The sequence below is a fragment of the Lissotriton helveticus genome, chromosome 1_1 (assembly GCF_964261635.1).
Source record: "Lissotriton helveticus chromosome 1_1, aLisHel1.1, whole genome shotgun sequence".
NCBI lineage: Eukaryota > Metazoa > Chordata > Amphibia > Caudata > Salamandridae > Lissotriton > Lissotriton helveticus.
In genome coordinates, this window is record NC_136057.1 from 1301359055 (window position 1) to 1301371380 (window position 12326).

Here is a 12326-nt window from a genome sequence, read left to right on the forward strand (position 1 = left end):
TCACTCGTTTTCCCCTCGGTTTTTGTGCCATTCTGCCCTCTGTTTCACTCGTTTTCCCCTCGTTTTTTGTGCCTTTCTGCCCTCTGTTTCACCCGTTTTCCCCTAGTTGTTTAGGTCTCGCGACCTATCGATGCGCGCAAGCGCATCGAGCGGAGCGAGAATTCAAGTAGGCAAACTGCTCGTGAAACCACCAGCTTTTTGCTGGCGTTTTCATGAAGTTCACGTGAAAAACGTGAACGCGCATCAGCCTCCCTCCCTCCTAATTGCATCAGCCGCACAGCACATCAAAGGGCTTCGCCCAGCGTGCGCTCTGCGGCTTTTCGGCTTCTCCTCCCCTAATTCTTGGATGGCCGGCCGGCACACAACCTTCCTTGGATTTCTCCTCCCCCTCCCAGCCAGCTTCCCCCAGGCCGTGTTCCCTCCCCTGCTACCCCATCCTCACTCATCCCTCGCACCCCCTCCTCCTTCTACTTTTAAACTAATCTGGTTCTATATTTTTGACGCTTTTCTTCATAACGAAATTGTTTTCGATTCCTAGTTATATCTTTATTACGCTTTCCCCATTTTCACCTCTTGCCTACTTGAACTGCATTACTAACAACAGAAACCATACAAAACGGCAACAATAGGTAATAATTGGAAACCGGTTGACGTTTTCACTGACGAGGTAAACCACACCAAGGTTCGTTCCTTTTTAAGGTGCTGATTATTTTTATTTATTTATAAACTACAGAGACTTGTCAAAGCTTTCCCTTCTTTTGAATCATCGCATGTAATGCATCTCTGAACGATCTGTGTGAGTCATCCCGGCTTTGCAACGCTCGAGCGCCTCTGACCGAGTTTGTGGCAGCCATGAGTCAGAACTGCTTCGGCAACTCCGCATCAATATGTCACTATGCAGCCTGCATTAAAAACAAGCATTGGCATGGTTTTGCAATACTATCTTCTCCTTTTAATTTGTGTTTTATTGCTTTGTTTTTATCCACTATGGCCCATCTACCTTAATGTTTTTGATTACCCCTCATTGGTCTGGAAAACAAAATGTGCGTTTCTTCACTATTTTAGGTTTTTTGTATTCTAACTACAAGAACAATTGTCTAGTGATTACTGGCATTAGCTAGCTGTATGCAGTCTTTGATTACTCGGTTTGTCCTCACAACTAGCCCAATTGCTATGGGATTGTAGAAGTTTATCCTATATTACACATATTTTCAGAATAAACCTGTACACCATTATGTAACATGATCTAGATAGCATTATTTTGTGAAGACTTTTTCTAAGAATTAGAGTAAGTAGTTACACCCCCGTAAATTCCATTTCTATATATTCAGAATGGCAATTCACCATCACAAAGGCAAATCAATTTCTCTCTCCCAATACATCCATAGTTCCAATTACAGTTGCAGCATGCTTGGCACAAGGTTTAGCAGTTTATATGAACAGTATCAGTATGTAGCAGTTTATACAAACAGTATCAGTGTTTAGTAGTTTATACGAACAGTATATGTTGAGTTTTAGCACTGGCTAACACAGGTAGCATTTTTTGACGCATTAGTTCCACATCTTTATCCAGTCCCAGCCACCAATATTAGTTACTTTAGTCATGCAATGATTCAAATGCTCCCGATAAAGAGTGTCAATCAGGGCCTAATGAAAGGGACACAAACAAGCATTGGCATTGCCAATAGGTCTCGCTTGTGGGACCTTATAAGTATTTAGTTTTGCAGCACAATATCCTTGTTGCAACAAGGATATTGTGCTGCAAAACTAAATACTTATAAGGTCCCACAAGCGAGACCTATTGGCTATGCCAATGCTTGTTGTACCTTTCCGCCCTCGGTTTCACTCGTTTTCCCCTTGTTTTTTGTGCCCTTCTGCCCTCTGTGCCACTGGTTTTTTGTGCCTTTCTGCCCTCTGTTTCACTCGTTTTCCCCCTCGTTTTTTGTGCCCTTCTGCCCTCTGTTTCACTCGTTTTCCACCTGTTTTTTGTGCCCTTCTGCCCTCTATTTCACTCGTTTTTTGTGCCCTCAGCCCTCGGTTCTACGCGTTTTTTGTGCCTGGCGTGTCAGTGTAGACCCGGGAATTATTCAACATTATTCATCATCACATTCATAACAAAAAAACAGAATCCAACGTCACTAAACTATTTATCTGCTCGTCCATTGAGCTTACCTGCGGTCGAAGTCACGTCTCTGCTCCGTACTGCTCCACGCTGGCACCCGTCGCACAATGGCAGACAGTGCAATACCAGCGCGTTTTCAGGTAACAATGACATCACAGGAGTTAGACACTAACGAGAAGAGTCTGCAGCTCCAAGAGAGGAGCTTCATCCTCTTCGCCCGCCCCTACTCCCAGCTTAGCTCCAATCCGAGCGGCTGGTTTGGGTAAGGGCGGGCAAATGGAGCCGGAAAAGCTAATAGCCCATGAAGGGCTACACGAGCTACTCCAGGGGTCTCCGCGAGCTACCGGTAGCTCGCGATCGACCGGTTGGAGACCCCGGGACTAGTCCAAACCACACTGACACTAGGCAAAAAGTGGGGGTAACCATGCTAGAAGGATCCTACCTTCCTACTACGTAATACTATCTATTCTCTGAGACATCTAGTTCATTGGCTCAATTTCAAAAACAAGAACCACACAGGCTATTTTTCAATTTTCAGTGTTCTAATTTAACCCTTCGATACAATCAAATTAAATGCAGACGCCCACCAACTTATCAGAAGCTCTGGCAGCTTACAGGGCAATTTCACACATCTGAGGAAAGTAGGTCATAACAACATGTTTCAAGTGCAGAAAGGTTCTTCTGCATGGTTTCAACTTGAAACTCTAACACAAATTTCCACAATTGCATTTTAAATTTGAAATATGCATAGAATGATGCTGAATGATGGGAGACCTTCAAACTCCTGAGTAAAAAGATAAACTAAAAGTTTCTTAAATATCCCCCCACTGTGAATAACTAAAAGTCTCCTAGATATCCTGCTACTGTGCTCTCAAGACAGATTCTCTAGATCAATAGTTAAAGGGACAGAAGGTCACCAATTTCATACTTTTTAAAATCTTATTTCTAGATTCTATGTAACAATATAGTGGTGATCCACATGAAAATGAATGGAAAACGTTACTCATGTAAAACTAACCTGTTCCACAAAGGTAAAATCTCAACTACCTAGGAAAGGTCTTGTAAGCTGGCCAAAAAAAGCCCAAATAGGAATGTTGGCTTATAGATGTTTACATAAATGGGGCTGAAAAAACATGCATGCCAACCGAGTCGGTGCTTCAGTGAAGCACTTTTTTGATGTTTTATGTCAAGAAAAGTGAAAATCTAGACCAGGAAATTAAGGGCTTGTACAGATTGTAATGCATTTAAAAGTTTGCTTCCTAATTTGGGTCCACAAAGCATTCCTAAAAACGCCTGTATTTCCATGTAATGTCTCCTTAAGTCCTACTGTGCACTCCCACTGACAATAATGAAACTCCTACAAACCTCTGCTCTCAGAATTGAAATAAAGGATAGGTTTGGTGCTTCACTTACCTACTGGCTCCATTTTTATGGTTGAAGTCAAATACTGCTAAATAATTTAGGAACAGAGATTTAAGGATTTCCCCAAAAATGGAAGAACTTTTCAATATTATCAGCAAGGAGTTATAAGACATGCTCCCCAAAATCAATAGCTGAAGAGTTCTACCTTTTTCTCTTGCTTTTTTCCCCTATCCTGCTTCCTTCCCTACTTTTCTTTCTCACTTCCTTCCCACCTCTTCTCGATTCTTTCATCTCGCTCCCTAGCTACCTAAAGAACAGCATGGTGCTGACTTACTATGAAACAAGCATCACAGAACCATTGGTTTCCCTCGGATGCTTACCGCCATGTATGCTGCACATCCTGCACTTCGGGTCTTGGCTTTTGAGTCCACTAGTCGGCCACTGATTCCAAAGTCACACAGCTTGATCTGGCCCCTCTCATCCAGCAAGATGTTGGAAGGCTTGACATCGCGGTGAATAACCCCATGCTTTTCTTTAAGGTAAAATAGGGCTTTCACGATCTGCAACAAAAATCAGGACAATTCTGGTCTGTCAAAGTCCACAAGCATCCAACCATCATTAAAATCCTTCCTCTCTTTCAAAAGCTGGATTAAGAGTATGATACACTGCGACACAAGTGAGTTGTTCGCAGAATTTCAGCCCCGACATCTCGCCCGAGAGACATATGGCAACCATTCAGAGACTACCTATGGCAGCAACAAGACTAACACACCACCCAACCAAGTTAGGAGCGAAGAGCAGCACAGTTGGCACATAAATGTACATAACCCATATATATATATATGAGCAACGAGGAATGTGTTTGTAGTATGCCCCGATTCCAGAGGGCGGGGAAAGCAACAGGGATGTCAAAAGTGAAGCATGTACAAGTTGTATACTGATGATGTAACGTGCTTGCTAAATGAGCCAAAGTGGTAAATAGTAACGAATGAGACATTTACTATGTAGTTGTAACTTAAATATTTCAAGAAATGTCAATTGAATAAAAAAAATAAAAGAAATCCTTCCATCCAGGAGGATGAAGCCCTGCTGTCGCTAGATGCCAAGATGACTTTTAATACCATTGAGTGGTCTTTTATATTCGCGGTATTGGAAAGAATGGGTTCTGGTCCCAATTTCATTAAGTGGATATATACCGAGACACAAGCGCAGGTTGTGGAAAAATGACACACATCGCGGAAAATTCATTTGGGGAGAGGAACCAGACAAGGGTGCACACCCTGTCGATGTTAATTTTCGCACTAGTGCTGGAACCTATAGCGATATGGGTAAGGGGCGACCCCTGGATACGGGGACTCAAATGGACAGAGGACCACAAGGACAAAATTTCCCTCTATGCAGACGACATACTGCTGTATAAGGCGTTGCCCTCGTCATCTATACATCGCAAACTCCACATATTTAGAAGTTTTGCCAGCCACTCAAGCTACACAATAAACTGGTCTAAATCCCTCCTATTCATATTACATGGGGAAAAGCCTAGATTGGCACAAAAATACGGCATTCCCAGAGCAACAGAAGGGTTCCGCTACCTGGGAATGTATATCACCACTGACACATCACGTCAAGGTCCTGGACTAATATTTTGTGAGCATTGAGAGCGCAATGCGCACTCTGCTCTGGGCTACGAGGGTGACATGCCATCGCAATACATAACTTAACAGCTGGATGGTATGACAGCAGGAACGCCCTACCTGACCTCAAGCTCTATTATTGGGCATCCCAAATGACGATCATCAATTGCTGGGTCTATGGCCCGCAAACAGACCCGTTCCTTCGTACCGATAGAAGGCTAATGGGACAGGGAGAATACTGTAGGGTACTCTATACCAACCCTAAACGCTTGCGACTCACCGGTCCAATGACCCGCACAATAGAATTTTGGCACTCAGTCACAAGAAAACATGGGTGGCACGGGAAGATTACACAAGTGACCCTGCTCTAGGAGGCTGAGCGGCTTAGCCGTTTGAGCATTTGCCCCGGATTCGACAAATGGGATTTGATAGGTATTACGAAAGTGAGAGACATATGGACTAAAGATGAAGTGGTAACCGTCGCAGCACTGCAGAAAGACTATCGGCTTGCGCAAGCTGAAACTTTAGATACTTACAAATTAGCCATGTCCTAAAAACAGTGATACCGGAGGGTGGCCCTCTACCCCAAGTATCCCCCTTGAAGACAAGATTACTGTTGGACCCTATGCCTAAGAAAGCTAGCTCACCAACATACAAAAAACTGCTTAACAATCGGCCAGGCCCACTGATAAGTTTAAGGCAACAATGGGAGATAGATTTGGGTGACCTAGAGGATGATGATTGGGGAGATGCATTCGCCTGACCCCGGGAAATCGCTATTCCCATGAGACGTGGACTAATTCAGTTCAAAACCCTGCACAGAGTCTACCTATCAGCGATAGTCCTGGCTAAGATGAAGCGGATAGATGACACACATTGATTACGAAATTACTCCCATGAGGGAACCTTCTTTCACATGATATGGGAATGCCCAGTCATTCAAACTTACTGCGTAGCGGTCACATAAAAAATGGGAAGTGCGGGAGAAAAAACTCATCGCCACCACGTAACTGTTTGTTAAACATATGGGAAGACACCGACCCAACACAAACTGAAAAATCATGGGCCTCTTTGGGATGGACTCTTGCAAAACGGAATATAGCTCAAAAATGGGGAATAAGGGAACCACCACTACAAAAAGGCTGGGTGGCAGAAATGGACAGGGCTATGATAGCGGAGAAAGACGTCTTCGAAAACGGGATGCCCCAAAAAATGTGATTGGAAATGGCGGCATGGAATGCCTACAGAGGCGATATCTGCTTGTCCCCAGCGGCGGAGCAAGACAGGAGGGAAGCAAGGTTGGTAGACTTACCAAATTAAAAGGGGTAGGCACACACTATTGGAAATGTCTCAAATTGTAAAAGTAAACTTATTGAATGCCAATGTTGTAACCCACCAATGTCAAGATAATAACTGTTTAGCTGTGTCTTTTGCCGTTTTGTTTAATAAAACGTTTTTAAAAATCCTTCCTTTTTGGAGTCAACTGACTCCACACCTACTCCTTGTGAGGTCACCATTGTGTTAGGGAACAAGACTTCCTACACTCTGCAGAAACATTATGGAACTAAAGCACCACAAGTCCAAAGCACAACACAGGGCCATTAGAGTATAACATTGAAGGAAAGCCTCTATTTGGTAAAAGCCTTTAACGGTGGATTAAAAACTCCAAACTGCGCTTGGTACAAACCCTACGTGAAGACAAAGCACATAGCATGCATCCTGTACACTGTTACTGGGATCTGTAAACTCACCGCAACTGTCATCTTTCCCAGAATCCTCTCAGGAATGGGTCCCATAATTCGCTTTTTAAGTTTCTCTGCACAAGTACCCATTAGTTCCATGGCGATGAAAACATCCGTCTAGAGTCAGGAAAAAATAAGATATGGTTAGAAACACTCCTGACGCAAAGCAGTGCAGTACTGAAGAAAGACAATGTGAATGCTGCCTCTCCCATTCACCCCCACCCCAAGATGATGCGGAGAGAACTCCACAAAGAACTAGCACATTAAATGGCATCCAGTTCTCAGGATAGCAAGTTGAACTCAGTCACAGCAAACCTCTTTTCCCTACTTGGCAGTTAAGAGGTTTCATAAAAGGATCAGATTAAAGCGGAGACCATTCAAATTTTCTCTGATAACTAATCTATATCACAGCTTGCATCTTTTTTTACGTTTGTTTACAATATTCTGCTAGCCTTTTACTCTTACTTACAATATTCTGCATGCCTCTGGCCTTGACTAGACTCCTGCTCAGTTGGCATTCTATTACAGCCTGGGAAGTACCTTATTTCTATACATGCCAAGTTGCTACTCTCAGGTGACTACTGTATTTAAAATCTTCCAATCGGTAATCTTGACAAATTTCCTTTACAGAAAAACAAAAGCACTGCTTCACTCTAAACGATATGACTTGTCTTACCATTTAATTTTCTCCTCTCTTTCACCATGTGATAAGATTTTCTCCTACCCTTTCCAAAGATCTACAGATGCTCAGGTTCTGCTCAATCCATTTTCAGTTTTCCTTCACCCCCCAAATTAAACAAGGTAGAGGTACTTTTGTTCTCCCCTCAATGCCCTGACAATCTGAATAGGCTCTACTACTTCTCACAGTCATTAGTCGGCTCGATTCTGATGTACGCTCCTGTTTTTAAGTAAGGAAGGTCTCCACAACTACCAGTAAATAACCCTTGAATTTTGGCAGTCTTTTTTATAAAGTTGAAATCTTTAAGTCTCGTACCCATTAACCCACAGGCATAGCTGTAGGCTCTGCTTAAGTTAGTGCAAACTGTCCTCATATCTCCAAGTCACTATACTCCACCCCCCAGACAATGCTTTGGTATCTTTCTTACGTTATTAAGGGCTCTATGTCTTCCAGGCAAAAGGCCTAACGTTTATGCCACAGGGATCACCTAATATGATAAAAGGACAATAAACAGTGGACCTACTTTTCGAAGTAAGTAGCCTTTCAAACTTTGGGTTTCCTTGCATTAGTGAGAAGTGTCTTTCAACTCCCAGTTAGTATCATGCTAAAAATGCTTCAACAGTCTTCTTATGATTGTGATGAAAGTCCATGTATTTCCCAGCAATTCCCAGTTACTAGCACACAGAGGATGGTTTGGGCCCCTTCCTATTTTATTTGTTATTACCTATCCAGATAATGCTTCGGTGCTCTCCCTGGGTCACTGATGGAGGTCCTTATGACTCCCAGTCACTAGTCTTCGAGATAATGCAGGGCACCATGACACTGTCCTCCTACTACTCACAATACCTAGCCCCTTCTACGCCTACAAAATGACAATGCTTCAGCAGCCAGTTCACACTAATGATTGTTCCCATGACACCCAGTCACCACTCCCACAGTCAATGCTACGCTACTCTTGGAACCAGGGACCCTTGGAACCAACTCTTGCATTGGTAAAGAAAGACAATTGACACTCACTTCCTTCAGATCACAGTCTCTAGCCCAGCAAGAAATGTTTGAAGGCTTTATTTACATTAAGAATTCAAAGTGATCAACTTTCCAGTCACTAGTCCCACACACAATGCCACAGACACGGCCTTATGATGGGGATGATTTTCCACACCTCTCCAAGTCACCTGTCCCACAGACAAGGTTATGGGGCGCGCCTTACGTTGGTAATGAACGTTCCGTAGCACTGGACGATGTATGGACAGTCATGGCTCTTGAGCACCACGTCCAAGTCCATCAAGATCCTCTTATTTTCCTCTCGATTTCCTGAGCGACGCATTTGCTGCATAAATCCAAAAACAAACATTTGCTTTAAACGAAGAGGAAACAAACAGCAAGAGGTGGCACACATGTAGTCCGAAATAGGAAAGGAAAAGAAGTTACTCATTATTCCTAGGAAATTCCGTGCTCTTAAAGAGCCCAAGGCAGTCAAGAGCGGAAACACTACTATTTAGTGCCCAATATCAGTAACGGTGCTAACAGTATCAAGAGTCCCAAGATAAACGTACAATTAATTCCCAGTAGCCCAACGTATAAACATGCTGATCATAAAATTCTGAACAAGTGGAAAGATTACAAAGACAGATATGAACACGAGTCTTAGGGTATTGCCAAATATGTGAATCAGCCATACTGCGATTCTACTATGCCTGTAACCTTAGTTTGGCTGTTCTATCTCTTTATAATAATGTTTTCTTGTGCATTATTGTGATTGTGGGTACTCTTGAACAATGTCCCTTCAATAAAGAATCTACAACTTATCTACTGAGAAAATGCAGCATTCCTAACCAGAGCAGAAGTCTCCACGACCAGGAACTCCGGCGACCATCAATTTGACAATGGAGCTCTTGGCAGATGTCTAACATGAGCACCCTAGTAACAAGCAAGCAGATTTGAAACATTGTATCAAGGTCTCTCTCGCTCCTCAGCTTTTATTTTTCCTGATCTCTTCTGCCATCTGCCTACATTACTTATTTTTTTCAGTCTGCAGCAGCTCAAGCTAATTCTGCTTTTTCAGGCAACGTTCTCATCTCTCCAGCAAAATGTACTGCTTCTCAAATCAGGACTTGTGTCTAAAAGATCGTGCATACTAGTCACTTACCTTTACTGCAATGATGTGACCAGTTTTTTTGAAGCGCATGTTCCAGACCTGCCCGCAAGTCCCACTACCAATCTCACCAAGATTTTCCAGGTCATTGATCTCTGCCTGGTACCGCTGCAGAGAAAATGTGCATGATCAGTATAAAGTAAACTTTGCATAACTTCTTATTAACAGCCAAAATAGATTTTAGACTTTGGCCTAGGTCTGTAAAAGATTAGATAACTTTAGTGTGTCCAACTGCAAACCCAAGTCTTATTTTCATCTCCTAGTTTTATTGGGTTTCAATTATGAGAAATGGTAAAACTGCTCCTAGCCCTAACCAAAGTTAAGTAAAGCACAACTACTCAGAAAAAGCTCTGTGAAGCAGGCTCATTGTGGTCTTACTTTAGGAACAGTATGTAAGGGAGGCACAGGAACCATGCAATAGAATATCTGAATTTACATGTACAGGGAACAAACCACCAAACCTTGCTGGCAACGTTGAACAAGAGGGCCTTGATAACCAGTCACTTTACAGATGTCCTGGGAACACTAAACGTAAACCCTCAAACTGTACGCATCCCTGAAAGCGACTCATAGGCGATCTTTCAGTGCACAGAGACGCATGATAAGAGAAGATGGAAGTCCTTCTGTCTTCCAATGGAGACAGCAAAGAAACACCATAATTTGAAGTGTCTGAAGCACACGGGAGAGATGCTGCATCATAAACCAAGGTGGATATGGGAATTATACTTTCATATATCTGGAATAGATAGTGCACCCGGACTTTAAATCAACAACCTGTGAAAGGAGAACTTAAGTGCATTAGTAATAACTTCACACAATCTAACTGGACGTGTACCCAAATAAATATACTGGCATGGACATATTTTGCCTCAATTTCTTTTGGGGAGGTTATGAATAAAGAGTATTTATATTTTAGGTGGGTGCGTTTTTGGGACTGGAAAGTGTAAACTCTCAAAGAAATGTCTGCAGTTCCAATTCACAATATGCTCCTCATAGCTGGGATTTGTTCACATTGAATCTCGTTTAACAGCAACAAACCAATGAGGACCTCAAACATGTTTTTGCAGCATTTTGGGCTGTGGGGCATAAGTTAGTAGCAGCTCAAGAGGAACAAATTGCCGACCTATGCTCTTATTTTGTGTTTCTAAAATACATTTTTCACTCAAGACACTACAATAATTATATTTGTTCATTGAAGTTTCAATCTTTGGAATCCAGACAGGTCTTGCTGGGACAGGGGTTTTTTCTTCAGTGGCCGTTGGCTTTAGCTTTGTGTTACTTAGACTTCTTCTTGTCTCATTTAAGTCCTGTAAAACAGCCAAACGATCTTTGATAAAGGTTTTTTGTTCCACCACTGAAGTCTGACTATCGAGGTCTTCGATTATCATTCTTGTACCAAACAAAAGTTCATACGGGGTGATTCCACCCAGAGAATGCCTTGGCAGATTATTAAGACTACGTTGGACACTTATTAGATGTTTGACCCACCCATCACCCGAACCTAATACCCTCGCTGTTATAGATTGCTTTATGTCACTTTTTTTCTCTCCACTACCGCATTTCCCTCAGGATGGAATGGACTAGAGTACCGCAATGCAATGCCCCAGCTGGCCATGGCCTCCTTGTAAGCTCGAGAGCTAAACGCAGGACCTTTGTCAGAATGTAGCATGCCAATTGCGTATGTGCCGATAAAGACTCGCAAATCTTTTATAACAGTTCTGCTGTCAGCTGAGCACTTGGGCCACATCCAAATGAATCTTGTGCAGGAATCCACTGCGACCATGATATATTTATAGTTGCCGTCCTTTTGTAAGGGACCACAGTGGTCCAGGTAAACACAAGCTAATGGTTTATCTGAGATCAGAAGGGGCGTCTGTGCTGGTCGTTTCACTGTTGATACTTTCATTCTTTGGCATATTTCACATTCTAGAACATAGTTTCTAGTCTGTTTTCTCATGCGTGGCCACCAATATCTCTGTTTTAATAACGATACTGTGGCGGAAACACCAGCATGTGCAGAAGCGCGCCCTTCATGTGCTGCTAAAATTAGTCCTAACCTATGTTCCATGTTTGGAATTGCCCTATCCCCCACTCCAGGGATTACAGCAAAAGGAACATTATTTGTATCAGTTTTGTATGGGTACTTTACTAGAAAGCCTTTCGGGAGTGTCTTACCACTGTTTTTAACTGAAGCACCGACAGCTTGCATTATCTCCCTGTCTATTTTTGTTTTTTGACCGGGTAATGACAGCTACGGAAGCAGTTTTCACAGCTGCCTTCGCGGCCTCATCAGCCAATGAATTCCCTGCAACGTGAACGCCATCACGTTGATGACTCAGTGTATGAATCACGTGAGTCTTTTGTAGTTCTTTCTGTAAAAGAACTACTTGTTCCCACAGCATTTTATGCTTGATTGTGCCACTTTTTGCATCTTTGAAACCGATTTGAACCCAGTTCTGCAAGTATTCATTGTAAGACTTGACGCAATAATACGAATCGCACACTATTATTAGTGTGGGGAATTTGCGATCGGTATTTTCAAGCGCCATCTTAAAAGCCTGTAGTCCAGCTCGCTGAGCTGTACGATCTCCGAGTGATTGAGTTTTAGTGACCAGGGGTCTAAATTTTCCTT

The 12326-nt window shown here is 42.7% G+C and overlaps 1 protein-coding gene across 2 annotated transcripts in view; it reads right to left on the reverse strand.

Moving 5' to 3' along the window:
- The window catches only part of MAP2K7 (mitogen-activated protein kinase kinase 7), a 266930-nt gene that overhangs the window by 123054 nt on the left and 131550 nt on the right, over positions 1-12326 (reverse strand). For both annotated transcript variants that reach the window (XM_078681283.1, XM_078681292.1), the window contains 4 exons: positions 9689-9802; positions 8750-8869; positions 6870-6977; positions 3865-4044 (listed from right to left, as the gene is read on the reverse strand). In XM_078681283.1, the coding sequence (XP_078537409.1) occupies positions 3865-4044; positions 6870-6977; positions 8750-8869; positions 9689-9802 (522 nt within the window). The remainder of the gene's footprint in view (positions 1-3864; positions 4045-6869; positions 6978-8749; positions 8870-9688; positions 9803-12326) is intronic.